General features: G+C 37.0%; 1 protein-coding gene across 1 annotated transcript in view; it reads left to right on the top strand.

Annotated features, from left to right (window-relative positions):
* si:dkey-225n22.4 (collagen alpha-1(XXI) chain) overlaps window positions 1-16,883 on the top strand; it is a 62,346-nt gene extending 45,463 nt beyond the window's left edge. The window contains exons 19-31 of the mRNA XM_038309471.1: window positions 575-619; window positions 691-744; window positions 3,043-3,096; window positions 3,852-3,905; window positions 5,799-5,870; window positions 6,118-6,153; window positions 7,865-7,909; window positions 9,214-9,246; window positions 11,083-11,229; window positions 11,448-11,502; window positions 12,720-12,914; window positions 13,415-13,492; window positions 15,906-16,883. Of these exons, the coding sequence (XP_038165399.1) occupies window positions 575-619; window positions 691-744; window positions 3,043-3,096; window positions 3,852-3,905; window positions 5,799-5,870; window positions 6,118-6,153; window positions 7,865-7,909; window positions 9,214-9,246; window positions 11,083-11,229; window positions 11,448-11,502; window positions 12,720-12,914; window positions 13,415-13,492; window positions 15,906-16,093 (1,056 nt within the window). The 3' untranslated portion in view covers window positions 16,094-16,883. The remainder of the gene's footprint in view (window positions 1-574; window positions 620-690; window positions 745-3,042; window positions 3,097-3,851; window positions 3,906-5,798; window positions 5,871-6,117; window positions 6,154-7,864; window positions 7,910-9,213; window positions 9,247-11,082; window positions 11,230-11,447; window positions 11,503-12,719; window positions 12,915-13,414; window positions 13,493-15,905) is intronic.
* The last annotated feature ends 4,017 nt before the right edge of the window (window positions 16,884-20,900 follow it).

The raw sequence follows: 20,900 nt of genomic DNA, 5'->3' as shown, positions 1-20,900 counted from the left end.
TATTTGCACTCTGTAAAGCATGATATGTATCAAATGTATTTACTTCTCAAAGTCTCATGCTAACAGTAGCTACACAGTGCTGTTTTTTGTCATGAGATCGCATAACACTGCTACATTTACCTGCCAAATCTGAAGCATCATCATGACATCACTGTGTCTCTAGTTACGTTTAATTTGTACCTAGCGAACTACTCTAAAACAGACCAATCATGTCGTGGGAGGCGGGCCCACAATGCAAAAGTGTTGTTTTGTAACACTAACATTAAAAACTGCATCTAAAATGTTTTTTTATGCCATTTGTTATGTCACCAAAGAGCTATAGAGTTTATATTGTTAAAGGTTGAACACCTGACCTCTATAAGGGATTTTCTTTCAAAAGGAAAAGTTTGTATTTGCATCATATGCGTGGTTGTCTGATTGGTTGTAAACCAACTATAGAGATAGCTCAGGATAACCTGAGCCACTCTAACTATAAGCTTTATCAAAAAGGAAAGTTTTAAGCCAAGCCTTAAAAGTAGACAGCTCAACAAGAAGCACATTTGATCTGAACTTCATTCATTTCTGTCATCCACAGGGTTCTAAGGGACCTCCTGGTGAAGTGGGCCTGCAGGGATCTCCGGTAATATCTAAACTTCTGGTGGAGGTCGTGTTGGTTGTACGTTCCTAATATAATCCCTGTGTTTCTCTTAGGGCGAACAAGGCTTACCTGGGCCTCAGGGGCCACCTGGTCTCAAAGGAAACATGGTCAGTAGTAACTTCTTTTTCAACATTTTTATTTTATTTTGTGTTGTATATACTATGTGTAAACAAAATGACAATACAAATATATATTTTTTCAGCATTCTTTTAGAAGTTATCAGATATTTGTCTTATTTCTGTTTATTGAAAACAATTAGAATTCAAAACATGAACAGATTATTATTGTCATTTCCTTAAAAATCTTCCCTTCTGCTAGTAAAGGTGTGTAAAAAGCTTTAAATGATTGAATAAAAAAAAAAAAAAAAAATCACAGGGGGGGGGGAATTTATTAGCTTGTAATATACAAGCCTGAACACAAGATGGCAGCAGAGAGCCAAACACTACTCTGACTTCTATGAGCTCTTCATTAGTAATCAAATCCCAAACTTCACACTGATCCTAACTGATTTAATTAGATAGATGCTTAATGAGCATGGGGTCTATTAATATATTCAAAAATAGATTCAATTTGCCACTTCTTTTTTGGGTGTGTGGGGGACATCTTAATTTAAAGAATTGAACCCTTTTCAACAGATTTCCCCTTTTGTCTCAGTGGTCTCTGCATGGACCTATATTGTTGTTGCCAACAATGAAATCTGCAAAACAAGATTTGAAAAGGTTGCAAATTGCTGTTGCTTATTTGTAACATTCAAGTCTGAACACAAGAGGGCAGTAGAACCCTGAACACTGCTCTGACTTCTCTGAGCAAGTTAATCCTATCTATATAGGGGTGTGCATGTAGAAGACATGATGGTAAGCAGAATCTGTGTGTGTGTACAAATTTTTCCTACCTGGTGGGGACTATATGAATGCATTAATATCACTTTACACTGTGATAAAGACCCTATCATTAAAGCATTTGATATTATAAAACTGTTTTGCATCCTGCAACTTGTCCTATTTGTGCTCCTTAAACTGAGGAAAGGTAATTACTGACTCTTTAAAGCAATCTCTCAGCATTATACCTATTAATGACATCTTCACAACCAGTTCTACATGTTTAACTTTACATACTTTGAATAATTAAAGTGGTCTCATGACAGCCAAAGTTAAGGAAATCACACATGACAGAGTAATGTAAAGTTAACACATCTTAATAACTTTTTAAAGGTTAATAAGTCCTGTTATGACATATCTATGATGGTTTATGATTTCTTGGTTATTGCCAAGTAATTATTACAGTTAGATTTTTGGTTCTGTTAATATACATCTGTAATAAGTAATTTTAAATGGTCAATTTTGTATCTAAACACATATCTGTGAAAATTCTGTCATCCAGGTCAAGCTTGAAAAGTTCAGTTTAGGCAACTGGACGTTAAGTTTTCCAGAAGACATTTCTCCTCTCATCCAGGAGGCTTCTATTGTTCTAACTAGTTGTTGTCAGAAATATTTTATTTCTCTTCTGTTATATATTAATTTATCATATTTACTCACTATAAAAGTTTTCACTCTGTTTCACTTTCAAGGCCACACCATTCTCTGCAGGCTGGTGTTTGTAAACCAGACATAGCTTCTTCCCATAAAAAAACAGATTCTTTCTCAAGGTTTATTCAAAACATGTTACTGTTTAACCAAAGTGTGTGTAATTTGTTTTGACTCTGACTACTTTCCATTGTTGTAAGTAAGGAGGAACGAACGCTGCTCTAGCAGAACAGAGCAGAATGCTGCCATTAGGACTGTATGATGACTGTTCTCTCTTTGCAAAGATATGAATAAATGTGCTGACTGAGTGAAATTCATCGATCTCCATTTATTTAACTAGGGTGATTAGTTGAATACTTTTTTCCCACAACACTAGTGGAGGGGAGCTGAGATTGCATTGCATTTAAAGTATCATAATTTAACAAATTACTCTTAATGAGAGCAGCCAAAGGCAAAAACTGTCAGTCCCTGACAGGTGTTACCTATGCTGACGACAGTGTGATATCAGTCTTTTGCAAACAGCTTTAAAGAAAAGATTACTGAGAAAATAATAATATTGACCTTTTAAACTTGTGCAACTTTATTTTATGCAAACTACTGATGGTGCAATATACGAGTGTAGAGGAAAAAAAATCAGGTTTGACAAATATCAAGATATTTCATTAGAGGATATTGGCATTGATTTTAAACAAAGTCAAGTTTGGATTTAAACCCCCATAATTTCCGTTAATGACAATAGTATTAAACACGCCTGAAGCCTGCTCCTTGTTCCTGATAGATTTTATGCTATGCTGATGACAGTGGAATTTCAGTCGGCCAACATGTTTCCTCTCTCTCCCTATTCCCCTAATCTTTCCTCACCTGTTCCCTCTCTTTTTCCAGGGAATCCAAGGACCCCAGGGTCCACCTGGAGAGATCGGTCAAGATGGACCCAAGGTCAGTGATAAGTAGTTATCATAATAACTGCGCGACAGTTTTCTCCCTTTTTCTGATACTGATTCCACTAATAACTAACAAAGCTTCCTTAGAGGGGTTCACTTTGTTTGGAATTTATATATGTTGAAGTTAAACCCCTTTCATTTATTTTTCATTACACTTAAAGCTTTTAATGGAGGCAAACATGTTTTTTTTAATATTTTTTCCCTGAATTCTTTATAGAGTTACACAGCAACAAACAATTAATTACACTTGACACTGCAAGGTTTTTTAGCAAGATCTTCATCTTAGTCAGGCTGAAACAGCTTTTTAACATTACTGTTAGATTCTACTTCTTGAGCTTTGAAACTCAGAGAGAAACTGTTCAAATGCTTATATTCTAAGGACATGAAAATGGTTTCTTAAAACATGGCCAAGCTTTGCAGACGGAGACGCCGTAGAGTTCCAGCATCCATGTTTGAGAGTCAATACGATTATAAAGGAGTTCAGCCTATATTCTCTCTAACTTGCATGTTGATCTGTTCCATGGGCTCAGTGGGGGAGTGTTGTCGTAGTGTTTAGGTTGCAAGTACCCGGTCCGATCCCCACAATTTCATTCCAGGGTGCCTGTTGTTACAAAACACTAAAAACAAACAGATGATGATGCTTAGTTGGTCATATTTTCCAGTGTGCCGGTCATTGAGAAGGTCACAGATTGAACATATGATCCAGATCTGTATGGATGAGGTTAAGAATCTTTCTCCTTTGCTTTTAAGGGGAAGTGTGGTGATCCAGGAGTTGCCGGCCCCCCTGGTCTTCCAGGACTAAAAGTGAGTAAAGATTATCTTTTGGGTGTAACCAGTCTCAATGTATTTAATGTTTTTGAAGTCACTTAATGTTGGTAAAAACAAACATTTCACAATGTTTTTTTTTTACATTTAGAACCATAATCCAATGATAACATCAACTGGTATCTTTTTAAGAAACTCATGTTTTAATATTCGCCTAATTCATTTATTTATTCTAAAACAAATCACAAACAGATTGATGAAAGTAATATTGTGCAAACATAGAGATGCTTTGTTAGAGAAATTTTCAGTCAGCAGATGATGGTCCTAAAGGTCCCCTTAGACATACAGCGGGGCCAAAAAGTATCTATTCATCCATGTTTTAATGAACAACCAAGGGACCCTTTAATCAGGGGAAAAAACACACACTTCCTTATTATAATGTTCCAAGCAGAGAAAGAACACTGTGGAGTGTTTACCTTCTCCCAGTCTGCTCTGACCTGCTTCACTCACTTTGAAAGGATTTCAGGATCATTAAGAAACTTAAATTATACAATACAATCCTTATGGTGGCTGAAGCAAAAAGCTGTGTCACAACATAAAGGCATAACTGTATGATAATCCAACTTCAGTAGCTGTCAACAAAATCCTTTCCACCTTCTGCCTCAGTCTCTAAAGTGCTAAAGTCCTCTGGATGACAATGTTTAAAAAATAACTACAAAAAAAAATACTAGAAAATATGAATATAGTGTCATTAAGTCTTTAGATCACATTATGTCCATTTCTGCGGGCCTAATATGTGAGGTACCTAAAGGGTCTCTTTGGGCCCTTTTCATTTTTTTTCTTCCAAAGATCACATACAATAAAGAAAAAAGCTATATTAATGTGCAGTTAAAGAACAACTGGTATTGCAGTGAATGATTTACAATACGAGTTACCTACATTGTGGGATTTTAAAGAATAATCTGTAAATTATGTGAATAAACCAACTGTGGGAGCAAGTGGAAGGAAATGAAAGACATACAAGATCATTGATAACGTCCTTCCAACTGGGGCCCCATGGAAGATTTGATCCTGTGAGGTCTGATGACCATGAGAGCAGTGAGCAGGCGAATGACCTGCAGAGAGCTGGGACCAAAGAACAAAGGCTACCATCAGGAATTGTCCTGGCGTCTCTAAAGTTTACTGAGGGGCATATGGATGATCCAGACGAGGACTGGGAGAAAATTGTGTGATCAGTAACCAAAGTCCAAATTTTAGGCATAAATCAACTCATCATGTTTGGTGGAAGAGGAATGCTCTTCTAACAAACATGATTAGTTGTGAAACAGGGGAGAGGAAGCATCAAGCATTGGAGCCATTTTAATGCACAGGAAGACTTTTCAGTATAGAGGGAAATGAAAAGGCCCCGGTGAACAGAATGGTGAAATATTAAACCAAATCCTCCTTCCATCGGTGAAAGCATTGAAGATTTAACATGGCTTGTTCTTCTGGAGGATAATGATCCCAAACACATCGCTCAGAAGAATCATCTAAAGTCCCTAGAGTGACACAGCCCATCTTCCCAACTTTATTTAAAAACAAAATAATAAGAAAAAACAAAATCTGAGAAAACAGCAAAGGTAGACACAAATCATTTTTCTTATATTAAAGGATTTTTCAAAGTTTCATTTCTGGATTGCATTTTTTTCCTATAAATTTTTACAATTTATGAAATATGTTATTTGCAACAATAATGGAACAAAATTCACTCCATAGTCTCAGTTTGTATGGTCTTCACCACAGCACTGTTTAAAGGACATAATAATCCCTAATAGATAGTTATTTTTTACAGGCTCAGATCAAAACACTTTATGGAGGATTTTTCCTGTATATCAGATTGATTCTAAGAAGAGGACTTTTCTGATAAAGATCTGTAACTTTTGACTTCTTCAGGGGTTGGTGGGGGAGCCGGGCTTTGCAGGCCAGCCGGGTGCTAGAGGGCTACCAGGCTTTAAAGGTCATAAGGTGAGATTCAACGCATCAGACGGATGTCTGCCTTGATTTACAAAAGGCTTTAGGAAGCCTCCATGAAGTATTCTGGAAATTCTCACAACTTTACCTTAATATGTATATGTTAAAAAACACTTGTCTTTCACTCTACTTTATTGCTGCGCAGTAAGAGGACATTACTGCCTCTCTTTTAATAGAGTCCTGTTTACCGTCCTGTTTTTCATTTAAGTTTCCTGGAGTCTAACTTTGTTTGTCTTTTAAGGGAGAGAGAGGAGAGACTGGCTCTAAAGGAAACCAGGTAGAGAAACATAAATCAATCCTTTTATGGTTCTTTTATTCAACTTGTTTTATTAATTTTTGTTACCTGAACTTATATTTTTATCTGAATTGATACATTTTAGGGGCATTTCTTGTGGTTGTTGTTTTTTTTTTTGCAAGAAACTGTTTATTCTTCAAAACCAGAATTCTTCCACCATGTTAAGATGATCATAGCAGTTCCTGGTCTATAGTTTCCATACAGAAATCTTCTGGGTGTAACTTTATGGTGGGAAGAGTTTTTAAGTGTTTTGAACCATTTGAATACACACAGTCTCATATCATTATTAATGTAAATGCCAGTTTATTTCAGTATCACATAACAGATTATTTACCAAAATGTTGACAATTCAATTACATAAACCAAGAAAACCAGAACAAGAAAATATATTTAGGTTAAAAGTAAACTAAATACACTCCAAATCTATCATTTTAAAAGGTAATCAAACACCAAATAATAGAAACGGGTCTTGAGTAAAGATTTAAAAATCTCAGTTTACTTGAAAAGGTAAACCATCCTAAAATTTAGAGCACAAAAAAAAAAAACCCTGATCACATCTGAAATTTAACCTGCATCTGCACCCAAACTCTTGAAATGATTACTAAAAAAAAAAACAGGAAGTAGCCAGAATCATTTAATAGCCTTAATAGGCTATTAAGTAGCCTTAATCATTTTTAAGGACTTTGATTGAAAGATATGACTTCATCTTTGCAGTTTGAGAATCAAAGGAAGCAGCTGAACTTCACGATTGTGTTTATCCATTTGTTATTTAATAACCCAAAAAATAAATGCTGCAAATAGGGCATTTTATATATGCAAAAGCTTAATAAACTGTAAAGTAATATACCTTAACCCCAATTATAAAACAGATTTTAAAATCCATTTAGAAATTAAATTTGAAAATACATTTCTAAATAGCAGTATTTAATAATGAAATAATAGATAACATGTACAATTCATCTTTAAGTTAAATAAACATTTAAAATATAGATTTTCCAATTGGATTTCTAATAATATAATTTAAATATCAGCTTGTTCAAATGGTTTATCCAAAGGTTGCTTCTTTTTCAGTGACATTACGGGTTTAATTTTGGAAATTCTACAGTTAGCTAATGTAATGTAGTTTAGCATCGTTTGCACTGTTGCAAAGTTACAAAAACATTTTCTAAACTCAATCAAAACCTCACAAAGCCTAGATTGTGTAAACCAGAGCCAAAGAAGGTCTCTCTAGGCTCTACAGCCTCACAGGTAAAACAGTGCTATTGAATCCTGGCCTGGGATCTTCTGCTGTCAGTCTTTAGATTCTCCCTGTTCACGGTTTGACTTTCACTGGGTACTCCAGATCACTCTTACAAAAAGAAAACAAAAAACAACTACTGTCAGGTTAACTCATGCATAGAAATTGCTGTTGAGGTGAATTCACACAGAATGTCAAGTTCGCTTTCTTTTGCATGTCCACCTCTGTAAAGCTAGTTTAGTTCTAGAACTGAGATTTAAATAAAGAGGTGCAGTATGTGTGATGGAAAAAGACTCATTAGATAAAATGTCATATAAAGGATTTTTTGGCCTAATCCCTGTTCCCCATCTCATGGAGTTTTATCTTAATGGCTGCGGGGAGTAATAAGGAGCTTTTTGTTTTTCTCACACAACATAAAATGGCACACAAGACAAACGATCATGTGTTTGTTTGCAGGGGGAGCGAGGAGAAGATGGAGAACCAGGGACTCCCGGCGTGCCTGTGAGTGTCTGTGCCTCCACTAGAGGGCAGCAGAACCTATATATTTTCAAAGCCTTAATGTTGATATATCCTTTTTTTATTTTTTATTTGTTTCAGTCAAAAATATTTTCAATAAAAAAAACAACTTCAATCAAAAAAAACTTTTTTCAATCAAAGAAACAAGTTTGTGAATACAAAAATATAACAGGCAAAAAAAAAAACACATTTGAACAATGTTTTTCTTTGAAAATGTTTTCTATTTTTTTAGTAGTGAGGGTTTTTTGTTTGAAGCAACTTTTCAATTGAAGTAATTTTGTTTTTTTGTTTTGGCCATATTATGGGTAGGACATTACTGTATTTATAATTCAATAAAAAAAATAAGTTGCTTCAAGCAAAAACAATAAATCAATAAAAAAAGTCACTTCAATCAACAGAAGATTTTCAATGCAAAAATATATTTGAGATTTAAAAATTTTCATTTGAACGCATTTTTAATGAAACAGTTTTCTTTTGTTTTCACTTCAAATTAAAAATTAACAACAAAATAAACGTTCCTTTCAATATTTTATTTTAACTTCTTTTTTATTTACATTTTTTTTTCTTTGATTGAAGCCCCTTTTAATTGGATTGAATGATTAAGGAAAAGATGTTCTACCCATGTACAGCCAAAACACAAGAAAGATTACTCCAATTAAAGAAAACAGATTTAATAATAAAAAAAGTTTCCAAATGCAATTTGAAATTATTTTATCCTGATGAAATAAGGTTATATATTCAGAGTGTTCATTATGATAGTGTTGAGTTAGTTGTTTTTTGAGCCTAAATAGAATTCCAGCACTAAGCAAGATAAGAAGACACGAACAAACAAGGCGCCACCTACTGGCAGTACCAAGGAACTATCAGAAAGCCAGATCAGCATGGATGAGGACCAACTAATATTAATTAAATAAAACGATCTACAGCAAACCTAAGTTCTAGTCAATCTTCCTCAGAGCCTTCTATCAGGAAAAACAACATTCTGTTACCAAAAACACAAACAGGGACGCAGTATTTTAGTAAGGGATTATCTATTTACAACATTGCCCTTACCTAGACTGGAGAGTATAGGAATAGGATTGTTTTTACTGTTATCAGCATAAAAAAAGGATGTTTACTCATGCATCCATCAACTTAGCAGCCGCAACTAAACTCCTCTGTTGCTTCAAACTCCCCTTTGATGAACACATGAAATCTTTGAACTACAGGCTCAACAATTTCAACAGTTAGAAATTAACTTTATCAATCCCTGTAATCTTCCTCTTAAATCTTCTTTTTTTTCCTGGCAGGGCGAAGTCGGACCCAGGGGACTGAAAGGAGAGGTTTGTTAGACTTCTATTCTGTCTTACTGATGAACTCAGTAGGAAATATACCACAGCCTTGATGCTTTAGAAGCTCATGCTTTCACAAAGGCTGCGGGACCTGTGCAACCACACAGATTGTGTTTTTTTCTGACTGGGCATGCCATTTGAAATGAGGGTAGGACATTTTGACCACCTAGGAAAAATGTATGGGGTGACAGTAGCCTTGGATGCAGGAAATGGCCTTCCAACCAGAGGGTTGCTGGTTCAAGTTTTTGTCTTCGGCTTTCAGCCTTTTCAAAAGACTTTTCATCGTTGCTTCTGGCAGTGAGCCACGGGGCAATTGTAGCTACAGCATAGCTCGCAGCATCAGTGTGTGTGTGTGAATGGCTGAACGTAGAGTAAAACCCTTTGGTCGAGTCTTCTGACTTGAAAAAGCACTAGGTACACGCCATTTACCATTTTTGAGAGTCTCATGGGTCCTCATGAGTCTTTCTTCTACTTAACCTGCATTGCTGACTCATGGTGGTCAGATGGTCGCAGTGTATGGCAGCCTTGCTTATGTCAGTGTATTGCTGTGGCTATAATTCAGTCATTCGCTGCCATCTCATTTAAAAAGGCGCTATATAAGCACAGACCAATAGCCACTTTTCCATGTTTATGTTTCTTTACACTATATGTAATATAAAAAAAAATTGCCAGTTTCACATGCTTTTGCTCACCTTAAATTTCGCCAGCAAATTGTCTGGTGAACGACTGAAATTCGCACAGTAGATGAAAGGCTTTACTACATCAATGAATCTGTTGGTTTGAGTGTCACTTTAACATCTCAAGATCTCAAACATCTTACAAAGTGAGTTGCAATGCTTTATTTAGCTATGGTTTTTCATGGAGGTTGAGGTGAGGTTAGGCGGCATTCTGGAGCTCAGACAGCAGCAGCAGGGAAATCAGAGCTAGAACCTCAGGAGGGAACCAGGACGATGCTGTCCTCATACGGAGCTAAGGAACCACAGTGGAAAATCAGAAAAGCTTAATGGGCAGAGAGAGTGCAAGAGCAGTGGAGAGGTGGAGGCTGGCCAGAAATAACTTTAGAATCAGATAGCGGTATATCGAAGGAGGACAGTGGTAAATCCTAATCAGCCTGAGAGATGAACAGTTCCTCTTGGGCTTAATTAAAACAACTTTTTTAGAACCCACCAACAAACCTTTCCTTGCTTCATCCTTTGTTGTTATTTTCTCCATCTTCCATTTTGATTGAAAAAAATAATTGTTGCTGGCCTTCTTCACCCTACAATACAGCCAGGGTATTGTGAAAAAGCACAAAAGTTTCAGATTTTTCAATTTTGCTTGGCATACTTTACAGGTGTAGTGGCGCCTTTGGCCTGGCAATGTTATTAAGCCGCCCTCTTCATGAGAATAATTTGCTTGAAAATCATGTTCAGTGTCAACTCTCTTCCACAAAGACCCGATTCACAGTATACCTGCCAACAGATTCTTCTTAGCTGTGGATCTCTGGAGCTTCTTGAGTCCTGCAGCGGCTCCATTGTGATTACCCAACCCTGCATTAACTCTCTGTAACTTTAATACTAACCAATTTGCAGTGTCTCTTAATGGCATATCCAGGAACTGTTTTTTTTTCCACATCAGCTTATGCTACTTTGTGTTAATTTATACATAAAATTCCAATAAAATCAATATGAATACATACACGAATTGTTACTGTAATTACTGTATATAAGACACTGTTCTAGTTTCCATCTAAGGAGTATATTTACCAAAGAAAGATTTCTTCTCAGGTCAGTTATTATAATACAAAAATCACAATGCCATTTTCTACTGCCCTTTATTTCCCTCCAGAGAGGAGTGAGAGGTGAAAGTGGGCCAAGGGGGCCTGAAGGAAAGAAGGGTGATACGGGCCATTTGGGCATTGTCGGTCCCCGGGGCTTTCCTGGCCAAGATGGACTGCCAGGTCAGCCGGGCCAACCTGGATACCCTGGAAAACCGGTAAACAGAAACTCTCTAGAGTCCCCAAGTTTAATTTTGATGGAAGGAGCTTAAAGATGCAATCAGAATAAAGGCTGAATGATGTTAGAGAGAAAGTTCTGTTTTGTGTGTGTGTCAAGAGGTTCCTGTTAATATAGAGAAATAATTACAAACAAGATGAAATTGTGTTTAATTTTCTGTCTTTGTAACTTGACCTATGGTATACATGTTTGTTTCAGGGCAAGACTCCTTCAGATGAACATCTTCTTAAGCTGTGTACCGATGTTTTCCGCAGTATGTATGGTTTTAATTCTGTTTATCTACCTTTGAAAAGACAAATCGAACTCCCCACCCTAACTCTGATGGTAGAGTGTTGGATGGAGAATACGTCCATGGCTCCATTACTGGCCGACACTCATAGGGAGACTTCTTTTGCTATCAGTGCCCTGCACTACATACTTGCTACCCTTTGGTGACATAAAAATCAGCTTCCATTCTTTTGTTTAGCCAGAGGCCATCTTGAAGAAGCCTTATTTACATTTAACAGGTAATGGGCTAAATACAAATGGCTAATTTGATAGTAGAGCCAAAAAATCAGTGAAAGACATAGGGAACATCTGGTCAGTCAAGAAGTACGGCAAAAGGCCTTGTAAAAAGCAAAATAACCACCGCACATCACAGTAAGACACCACACTAACTAAGCTGTGTGGAGCTGACACCCCACCCATAGGACAAAAGTCTCCAAAGAGACGAAATGGTGGGTGCTTAATTAGTGCAGATTTGTGCAGTAAAATGATCATTTTTGCTACTTTTTTTTCAGAGATATTAAAGATTATTTTCTAGGTCATCCAGAGGTCAACCATCCCCTCCAATTAGTCTTCTAATTGAACCACAGTGGTCTACTTTTTAGTGCTTTATCAGTGCATATTTATGCCATAGATCTTTTGTTTATACCTTTTTTGTTTTTGAGACGTCGTCATTTTTAAGTTATGCTGACATCATCAGTGCTCTGTTACAAAGAGCAAAGATGGTCAGAAAGGGGCAAGTAGACCGATAAACCCTGTTGTCTTTCCTCATTTCATACTCCTGCTCCTCCACAGACAATACAAGTTCATAAACAGGTCAACAAATTTGTCCCCTTTCAGCTACTGTAATCAAAGGTGGCAACACAACATGGTGTTTTCCATTCGTTGCACCACCAGTGTGTATTTATAAACTTCTCATTCTAAGCTATAGGAATGCTTTTATCATTTTATGTGACCAAATGGTCAGGTATGTCAATGGGTGGTTGATTTAACCAAGGGGTCAATTCTAAATGACTCAGCAGTTTGCAAACCTGAATGGAAATACCAACTGATTCATCATCTACTGGGCCTTTTTGAAACAACCAACTTTCCAAAAATTCTGTTTCCATGCTTTTCTATAACTTTTTTGTTTTGAATATACCCTCATCATATTAAAGTAACACCTGATACCAAAATAAATTATCTTATTCTTGATGTACCCTTCAGACCAACTCCCAGCAATGCTCCAAAGCCTTTCCCTCCAAGCAAGCTGTGAATCCTGCCAAACCGTGAAGGGACCACCAGGTGAGCCAGGAGCACCAGGTCCAAAAGGGTCTATGGGAGCTCCAGGATACCCCGGAAGAAGTGGTGCTCCAGGCTACCCTGGACCCCCTGGAATGCAGGGTCCCGCAGGCATCAAAGGTTTGATATGACATGTTTTTAAACTGAAACGAGAACCTACAAATAGGACAGATTTAGCTCATCTGTGCATATTCCTCATTCCAACAGGGTAAAATAACTATTAGAAACTTCCAGTTGTTCTCTTGCTTCTTTTCGAATATTCTATGTAATAAATAATAAAGATAATTTATTTCTGAAAGTTCTGATAATGCAACTAGATTTTCTGTTGTTTTTAAGTTGTTGTTTCCGTATTTCCCCCTTAAATCTGTATCAGCTATTCAGATTTTGGTCATTCCCATCTTTTAAAAAATGTTGTTAATCATATCGTATTGATATCAAGTGAAATTGTTACATGTTCCTGATTTTGTTGGACAAAAGAATTACTGACAGCCTCACTTTCTCGAAAAACTTAAAATTAAACATGAGTTTTTTCAAAGGTGTGAACATTAAATCTCTTACCTGCTTTAGAAAACATGTTGAACTGAAATTATAAACGTTTTAAACAATGTTTATGTTCACAGGAGACAGCGGAGAAAGAGGTCTAAAAGGCAGCAAAGGAGATGGTTATAGAGGTCCTCCAGGACCTCCTGGGCAGCCAGGTATGTATGCTGTCATCCTGCTTTATAAAGCACAGGAATTTTCTGGGGTTTTAGAGCTTAAATCAATTTTAACATATCAGTTTAAGGATTGAGTAACTTTTATTTCTAACAAATTTATCAAATGCATTGTGTCTGTTGTGTATTTTAGTTATCCATTTTTACAGACGTTGGAACTTTAGGAGACCTTTCAGGAGAATGCTTTCTGAAAACCTTATGACTGCATTGAGTTCAATCTGAAAAACTCACAAAGACAAAAGACAATTAGAAGAAATTTATTGATACAATTACTTTGTCTTTGGTGCTCAGACCTCAGCAGGAATGCATGAACAGAAGCAAAGTTTTCCCCCCAGGCCTGAAACTGGTGGTGGAGTGGAGATAGATAAGTTTGGTCAGTCTGTAGACTGCTGGTTAGAGAGACGGTCTGCTGAGCTCTTTGGGGAGATCCAGTGGACTGCATGAGCTGATACTAGAGCTTCACTCAGGGACCTGGAAGATGGGATAACACAGGTTGAGAGAACCTGTCCATGATGAGCAAGCATGAAGCCACAGTGGGGAGTAATGGTCTAGTGGCTTTGAATCCTGAGGTTATGAGTTCGATCCCCCACTCGTGCAGACTGTCACCCGTGCTCCCTGAGCAAGACCCTTGAGGAAGAAACCTCAGGCTCAACATGGTCTCTGTGGGACTGCATGCAGTAAGAGTCCGGGAGGAATGAAACTTTGGCTACGATGGTGGAGGAGGGGATCTGAAGTCAGATAGCGCAGATGAGTTGTGGATCGGAGGCTTTTAAAGATGAATTTTGGATGCCGATTGGCTTTCGTGGAGGTGTGGTTCAAAGCTGATTGGCTGTGTCGTAGGTGAATGTAGGCGAACAATAATTTTCTTCAGGTGAACTTCTGCCTAGGCTTAATTTCTATAATGGGTCTATAATATCTCTGTGCTGGCCTGGAAGCGCATCTTGTGGAGAGCGAAGTCTGGGAGTCTCTCCTCAGACTAATGCCCCACGACCCATTCCCCGATGAAGAGGGAGATGACGAGTATGAGTTATTAAAGTTCAAAAACCATTCAGTCTCATTATCTAGAAGTTTTAAAGGTTAACTTTGTACACCTTTTAATGGAGCTATCTGTATTAGTACATCTGTACAGGGTGTCCCCAGGGATGTAAAAGGTTTAAGGTAATAAAATAAAATACACAAGAGTCAAGGCCATTAAAAAGTAATAAACAGGGTCTGACAAAGTATTTTTTATGACTGCTCAGCTGTTTTTTCATCCCCCATTTGTGTGAAATACATACCTCCGTATAATACAATAATTAATCTGGTCTATGATTTATATCTTTACCTGCGAGAAGGATCTGTGACATCAACGACATCTATCAGTGTGCATACGTGGTCAACTTATAAGTGCCTTGAAACAAAAACAGGATTTTTAAGAAATATTCAAAGACGGTTGTAAGGTTGTTAAAGGTATTAAAATGTATTAATTTCAATGAATTCCGGTATATACCCTTTGATTAGACAAAAAACAAAACAAACTAAATTAGAAGTAGCAACCAATATGATCATGAAATTTGTGGAGGATTAAAATCCAACATATTTTTGATAGAAACTTTATATGTTGCGGGGGGGGGGGGGGGGGGGGGATTTTTGTCCAAATACTGGTTTGAATATTATAATGGATCTCCGGGAGAAAAGAAAACAAAGGTTCAATTCAAAGTTTTTGACTCACATGGATCCATCAGTTCTGTCCATTATAACCACCTTTAAAGAAATAACTTACTACCTTTGATTTAGAAACATGTTGGATATTCAGGGAAAAATAAAATTGTTGGGCATGTTGTTGAATTCACTAGCTTCTCTTTACTAAACCAAGGCTTGCCACAGATGAACAAGCATATGGAGAAGGAGAAATCACTAGAGCCTGATCAACCAATCAGACGCAGACTTAGGGTACCCTTAAAAATGATAACTGTTAGCATAGGAAGCTTTTTGGTGTTTGCTGTTTGTGTTTTAGAGAAGTATTTTCCTAAAACATTAAATGATTTGATTGAGTGGAGTACACCTTTAAGGTTTGATACCAACAATGCTTAAATTCTAAATGAACAAATTAAAGAACTCACTTATGCTTAGGAAAAATTGAATTTCTTTTTCATCTTAGCAGATATGTTTCACTTCCAAGGCTAGACTTCATATAAACAAAAGCTAACCTAAGCAACATCATGTGTTCTTTGTTTGGTGGAGGTTCCAGTAGAGAACCTATATTGAATGAAATGATTTGAGGCATTTTAAGTTACTTCCAGGAGGAGTTCTTGTTGTTTGGCAGTAAAATCTTTGGTGCTTATCTAACTTTATTTCAGGCGGAGTAGTTCTATTGTTACGTTTCTCTAATTTGTTTCTATTCTTCCCAATACTGCAGGAATCCAGGGTCCTCGTGGCTTTGATGGAATTGGCTATCCAGGCAACCAGGGTACTCCTGGGAAGCCTGGAATACCAGGAGACCCCGGCAAACAGGGCAACCCAGGACTTCCAGGAGTTTGCGATATATCGATGTGTTATCGGAACTACGGCCACAGGCAACACTACAACAAAGGACCCCACGTCTGATGATGTGCCAGAAATACTGACTGGTTATACGTTCAAATGTTTGGAGGAAGTCATTCACTGTATCGCTGTTGACTCCCTCAAAAGAGACTGTGTGGGGATGTTTGCACTGGAGGCAGTAGGCAGTAACCTCATTACATGTGAAAGGTTGTCTAAGATCATGAGGTTCAGGACCAAAGATGGCCAGTAATCCAGAAGACAAGTTTCCTCAGAATTCCCTGCTAGATGTTTCCTAATTCCTAACCTGAAATGTTCGGATTTCTAATCCAACAGAGACTGATAGTTTTGGTCTTTATGAATATCTACCTCTGCCTTTCTCTGAATATTGTTCCTTAATATGTTTTACCATAAATCTGTTGAATATAAATTAATTGTTTGGAATTTAAGAAAATATGCATAAGATATTGAGACTAACCTTCGCTACATTGCTATTACTCACTACCCCATCATCTGCATGTGTTTTCCATCATATAACTAACCTGTTCTGTATTTTAGCTTGGCACCAATAACTAGAAGACCATATGCTTTTACACTGATGAGGTAAAACCTTATGACCACCTGCTTATAACCATGTTTTTCCCCTGTTTGGTGGTAAGACATTACTGAACTCTCAAGACATGTATTTAATTAGAGTAATGAATTTCAGCAGGGCCTGTATGGATTGGGCCTGTTTTTCCAAAACATCCATCAGGCAACTTACTGTTGTGCTCTTTTGTATTACTGAATCTTAAACTCATAGGGAAGTCACATTTACATGTCAAATCATTCTTGATTAAAAGTGTATATAAATTTACTCTATATCAGACGATGTTGTTCCAAAATTAAGAAAATTTTGATCCTGTCTTAATATATTTTTTTTTTCGTTATCTTCTGCAGGCCAGTTAGTTCTACGTCAGCCTGAACACCTAAATTCGGTCAATCATATATCAACGGTCATCTGTCAATCAAATTTTTTGGTCATAGCATCTTGATTCATATGTAGCAGCTAATATATGCAACGGTTGAAATCAGAATCCTTTCCTTTCCCATTGAGCTGCGTCCCAGTGTTCACGGGGATGGACGTCTGTGTCTTCGGCAGGCGTAGAGCTAACAGTACTGGCAGCGTTGCGAGGCAAGGGCTCAAACATGTTCGGCTGGAAGCCTTCTACACCAAACCAAGCTTCTGCCGCCCTGGCGTCCCCTTCCACAAGATGCAACTCAAAGCCCTCCTCCTCTTGCATGTTTCCGCTGTCCATAGCGTTCCTTGACAGTATTGTTGCTAAGTCACAAATTTAGTGCTACTTGCCCATTGGGAACCTACTAGCACTAAGTTGCAAACTGGCTAACAAGATGCTTCTGACAAACCGGCCACAACCAAACTTACTTGCAAACCTTCCGCCACAACAATCCCACCACCTTGATAATCAACCAATCACATTCACTATATTCACTCGTGTGAAGTTGTGCACCACTCGGGAGAATTCGGAAATGCGATGGTTGGAACAGCTGCTTCCCTACAACTTAAAAAAAAAGAATTGTAACGCCTTAAAATTTTTTTTATATTTTTATGAATGTCCTTGAATGTTTTACCATTTAGATGAGATGTATTTGGAATACAATAGACTTGGAATTATCTGACATAGCATTCAGCAGGAAGGGTTGATAAAGCAAAACGATTTTTTTAAATCCTCTGTTGCAGTCATATGTTTTTTTTTATTTTGTATCTATTCTAATTTAACCCAAATTGAAACCATTGGCCTGAAAGAAAAATAACCCTCTGGCCATATATGTATGGTATATGTTTTTACTTGTCTGCAGGGGCATCCAGGGTGAGCCTAGGCAGATGAAAGCATCTGAAGGGTATCTGGCGGATATGCTCCATGTTTTTATAGCGCTGACTGGAGGTCCTCAAATAGTTTTCTCATATATATGAGCAAATAAGGTGTAAATGTATTTCAGTTCGATTCTGCTGAATCAATTCAGAATTTTCTGACTACCTTGTGTCTTTTGACACTATTTATCAAAACCAGCACTAATTTCTTCAGCAATTTGAATTACAGTATTTTATCTAATGGAAGGAACACACAGCCTTTCCTCTTCTACTTGATCATTAATCTTTCGATCTTTATGACCATTTCAGGTGTTACTGTTATTCCTTAATCACATCATTTCTGATAGATACAACACATAGAAGTTTTGAAGCTGCTTCATCAAGCTTATGCAGATCCTTATGATTCCCAACCTTCTTTGATTTTAACAGATCTACTCTAAGGACGAAATGGTAACTCGCCTCCTAATTTATGTTACTGACAAACAGAAGCAAGAATAAAGTGTTTGTTAACCATGGGTCATAAACTGGAGTGAAATTCATTTTGGAAGATCTAGATTTTTTGCAACATTATCTAAACCAGCATTTCTCAGCTAATGTTATTATATAATGGTTATAAATATCTGAATATTTGTGATAATAATCTAAATGAACTGTAAATGCCTTTTTAAACTCTATTTATAACTAAGATATCTTGTGGTTAGTATTATTTTTTGTTTTTTATTATCGTCTGTGATTTATTAAACTTTGAGAAAGGAGTTTTGGTTCCATTTTATGTAATTTTGCTTAATAAACTAGCAGAGGACCCTTGGCTCATAACCAAACCATCTCTCCCTTTCTGGGTGTTGCTCATATCATGACTCTATATATACACATCATAGCATTTCTGAAGCCTGAACAAAGTCGGAGACTTTTCAGGGGCAAATGTATGACAATAACAACTTAGACTAGCTTTACTTCTCTTTAAAAAAAAAGTCACGTTTCAGTCTTTCCAATTGCATAACAATTATCACATAAAAGGGAAGAAATAAAAAAATAATTACTGTTTAGTAATTAAAGTTCTGTTTCTGAGATTGTCTTCTATGTTTATTTTTTTTGGGAACAAAAAGCGTTTTTAGTTTATTTTTACGTTGATTACATTTACATATAGAGATTTCTAAAATCTTTGGATGAAGAGGTTCAGCTTCACCTCCATGCTTAGATATTGTAGACCTCTTATTCTCCCCTCAATGTAAAATGTTCTACATGTAGATCCGCCACTAGCCAGTAGTTTATCCGAGTCAAAGTGTATCTGTTTCTACATTATGGAGGAGCTTTGGCCTAGAATTCGGAAGGTTAGTTCACACCAAACACGAATTGAGCACCCTGAGTGAAGGATTTCTGTTATCCCAACTATACACTAGAAAAATGATCTAGAAATAACTAAAGATTTCTTAAATTAAGGAATTCACCCTTAATTTCAGTAGGTAAATAAAATCGTTTGCCAATCGTTTGCTAATCTTAAATTAAGATTATTAGATAATATGCACTTGAAATAAAACAATGCAATTGTGTTTTCTTACCTTAAATGCAAATTGTGTTGTTCTATTGGCAAAATGTCAATGGCAAAATTACCTTATTTTAAGAAAAAACTATCTAGATTTCGATTTTTTCCAGTGTTGAGGGTGGCTCAAGAGAGGAGAGGCAAAGGTTGCCACTCTAGCCGGGCGAGAGCACTGTTGTTCCTATAAAATAAGACAGTCAAAATTTGCAGTCGTGGATAAATCTAAACTGTTTATATTTAAGTCAGGGGAATAATAAGGGACTAGATGTGACTGGAACATAGGGTGAAGGAGCGCAGTGGAGATTAACATGGTTCAAAAAAATGGAAGATAGAGAAAATAATACTGATTAAGAATGAAGCAGACAATGCTTTTAAGAGGTTGTAGGTGGTGTTAAAAAAGCGGTTTTAATTAGCCTAGAAGGACTGTTAAATCATTGCTGCCTGGCATTGCAATGCAAGGAGCATAGAATGCCATTGTGAAGCCATTTTTTGTCGACATTTTTTGTTGCCAAAAAACAGACTCTTTATTCATTTATTTATCTATTCTTCTTCCGTCAACAGTAATGCAGCCCGAACTGTAGGACGCACCCACATAATATAGGTATCAAAACATCTGACTCGGTCTCGAGATGGGTACTAATACTTTTATATGCGATTGGAGTTACCATGGTGACGTAATAAAAAAAACGCACATAAAATCACATAGGAATGAATGGGGAGAGGGGAGAAAGAAGATGCACTATTTTTGAGCCTTTGCCGTGTGGCCATACACTTACCTACAAAAACAGCTTAAAGTTAAATTTTTTTTGATAAATCCTTCATCTTTCTAAAACTGAAGACAGTATGTTGATTACTGCTACAGTTTTTCTAAAATCAGCCTTCAAGTACCACAAAGTTTGACCAAAATCCTGCAATCTAGAGCATGATAACTGGTTTTTCAGAGAGGCAGCCATCGTTTTTTAAAGGATCAGAAGTTTTGAATCACTGTCACAGCCGCATATTTCTCTCTAGAGACACAAATTTTGGTCATTTTGTAGACTGGAGCCTCTGTTTTCACACAATGTATTTAGAATTGCTGTAGGGTTTATACTTTTTCTCAAAACGCCTCCAGACCGACCAAAAGTTTATGAAATTTTGACAATTTTTCCATTGGTTTTCAACAAGAAGATGTAAAATAAACTAATGTGACTGTTTTTACATCATCATAAATATTTTTCGGAATGACATACATGCAAGCATCAACTTCTCCATTTTCTTCCTGCGATTCCAGAAATAAGCATGACTGATCGCCTCCTCCCGGTCCTGGTTCTCTCTCTCTTCTCGCTCTGATTTCCCTGCTGCTCCTGTCACAGCTCCAGAACACGTCTCATCTTACTCACCTTATCTTAATCCCCACAGCGACCAACCATGATGCACCTGTAGCTCCTGGACTCCCTGAACTGGAAGCATCTGTGAAGGAT

Source organism: Cyprinodon tularosa, unplaced genomic scaffold, assembly GCF_016077235.1.
Source record: "Cyprinodon tularosa strain WSP-4 unplaced genomic scaffold, ASM1607723v1 ctg660, whole genome shotgun sequence".
In the NCBI taxonomy this organism is placed as follows: Eukaryota; Metazoa; Chordata; class Actinopteri; order Cyprinodontiformes; family Cyprinodontidae; genus Cyprinodon; species Cyprinodon tularosa.
Note: the sequence above shows the minus strand (reverse complement) of the source record. Positions and strands in the feature narration are given on the sequence as shown.